General features: G+C 48.5%; 1 protein-coding gene across 1 annotated transcript; it reads right to left on the bottom strand.

Annotated features, from left to right (window-relative positions):
- Positions 1 to 789: 789 nt before the first annotated feature.
- On the bottom strand, positions 790 to 1,413 carry LOC130719397 (uncharacterized). Its single transcript, XM_057570021.1, has one exon. It carries the CDS (start codon positions 1,411 to 1,413, stop codon positions 790 to 792), a length of 624 nt encoding a protein of 207 aa, XP_057426004.1.
- Positions 1,414 to 2,306: the final 893 nt, after the last annotated feature.

Here is a 2,306-nt window from a genome sequence, read left to right as displayed (position 1 = left end):
TTCGGTTCGCTTAGTCCGCTTAGCGTCTCCTTCGCTAGTCCCAAAAGTAACCGTCTTCCTCCTACAGTTCAGGGTTGCATCGTTGGCCGCTAGCCAATCCATCCCTAATATTACTTCTAGTCCTTCTAAGGGTAAGCACACTAAGTCTTGCCTAAAGGTTCTTCCTAACGTTTCTAACCTACAATCTCTACAAACTTTCGAGGTTCTACAGGTATTTCTAGTTGGGGTACTTACTTCTAAGTCCCATGCCAAACTTGTCACTGGTATACCTAATTGTTTGACCCTCTCTTGTGATATAAACGAATGCGTTGTACCTGAATCATATAAAACACTTAAAGGAAAACTATCAACATAACACGTAACTTGGATAAGTTCTGGCGCTTCAACCGCCTCCTCCAGTGTCATCGCAAACACTTTCCCCTTATTCGCGGGTCGTCCAAACTTCCGGTTATCTCTCGGTGCTGGCGCTCCTCTGCTACTTCCCTCGCCTGTTGTAGCGGTAGGGTTTCGATTCCCATTTCCGCTGGCCTGTGTACTAGCCTGTTCCCCTAACACGACTCTACACTCCGGAGCACGATGCCCATTCTTTCGGCATTTCACGCATAATGGATTGTTAGGATTGAACCCACTTGTCCTGTTGTGGAATCCAAATCCTCCTGTTCGATTTCCGAACTGGTTCCTCACTTGCTCGGGTGGCCTAAAGTATGGCTTCCTCCTTTCTTCCTTCTTCTTCGGGGCCTTGTTAACACCTTGTCCCTTCAAGTACTCCTTCCTAGACTTCTCGTTCTCCTAAAAAATCCTACACTTCTCTACCAGAGTAGCAAAGTTCCGAATCTCGTCATGTCCCACAGCAGTCCTGATGTCTGGCCTCAGTCCATATTCAAACTTGACACACTTTGAAGTCTCATCAGCTGCTGCACTATAATGCGGGTGGAACCGACACAATTCTTCAAACTTAGCTGCATACTCTCCTACTGACATCATACCTTGCCTTAACTCCAAGAATTCCCTCTCTTTCCTCCCCTTTGCGTCCGTCGGGAAGTACTTTTCCAGAAATGCATTCCTAAAGATCTCCCAGGTTATGGCTCCTTCCGCTGGAGTTATCCTTCCTCTTACTCCAGTCCACCATGTCCTAGCTTCTCCTGAAAGTAAATAACTAGCAAAAGCAACCTTACGCGGGTCAGCACATACTAACGTCTCATAAATCCTATCTAATTCTCGGATCCACTCATACACTCCGTCGGGATTGTAACCCCCTTTAAACTTTGGCGGGTCTCGCTTCAAAAACTTGTCCAATCCGTGGTAGACATCCTCTTCCGCAAGTTGGTGTCCACCTCCATTCCCAGCTCTTTCCGCTTGCTCGGTCAAGAAAGCGGTAAGTTGTTCAATAGCTCTTGCCATTGCTGCCGTCATCCTTTCCAGAAATTCACAGAGTGATTAGTTTCCTATGACCTCAACTACCTATCCTAGACTCCCAAGTAGGCTTTTAATCCTAGGCCGACAAATCACTGCTCTGATACCAACCCGTGTGGCGTCCCCTTCCTTAAGTGACGAGTTCTCCCTAACTCCATCACTCAGGAGTGAGCACGCGACGTGAAATAGTTAACCTTTTTTTTTCTACTTAGGGTTTCCTCATTAGGTCGGGATCGCGAGAGTAAAGAGTACTCGCGCGTCTCCCTTAACATCCCCAGGCATTCCGACCTCCTAACTTAAGACTACGGAGAATGACGATATAAACCACACAAATCATACATAGCATGCATAGTTGGTGGACGGATCCACCGCATAAGTCTAGAGATAAGAAGACAACACATAAAGAGGACACAGTGCCCTCAAACACATAGTCTGGTACAGGTAATTAGAATACATAAACAGAAACATAAATCATCATCATCATCAAAAACTCGAACCATATGGCTTCATCCCCTCGGATCTTTCTCCTCCGGATCCTCCTCTCTGACTCCCCCGCTGGCTGCTGGCACTGACCCTGGCTCTGTTGTCGGACCCTGCTCTGACTCCCTGACTCCGGACGCCACGCCTCTCCGAAATCTGCGACGGTAAATCCTGGCATCTCGGGAGAATCTAGGGGATCTCACTCACTTGCGGGCTGTGACCCGAAAGCAAGACAAGTTCCTCTGGGGTGGAGGAGATCCCATAGACTCCTGGGTCTGCGGAACTCTCTGATCTGGGGATCCCGGTGGGCTCACCACGGTGACTGGTACTGCTGAGATAGGCTCTCCGGTCTCCATAGGCTCGCCTTCCTGTGGATATGGCACCTGTGGACTGCCTGGATTCCGCGGACCAAA

Source organism: Lotus japonicus, chromosome 5, assembly GCF_012489685.1.
Source record: "Lotus japonicus ecotype B-129 chromosome 5, LjGifu_v1.2".
NCBI classification, from domain to species: Eukaryota; Viridiplantae; Streptophyta; class Magnoliopsida; order Fabales; family Fabaceae; genus Lotus; species Lotus japonicus.
Note: the sequence above shows the minus strand (reverse complement) of the source record. Positions and strands in the feature narration are given on the sequence as shown.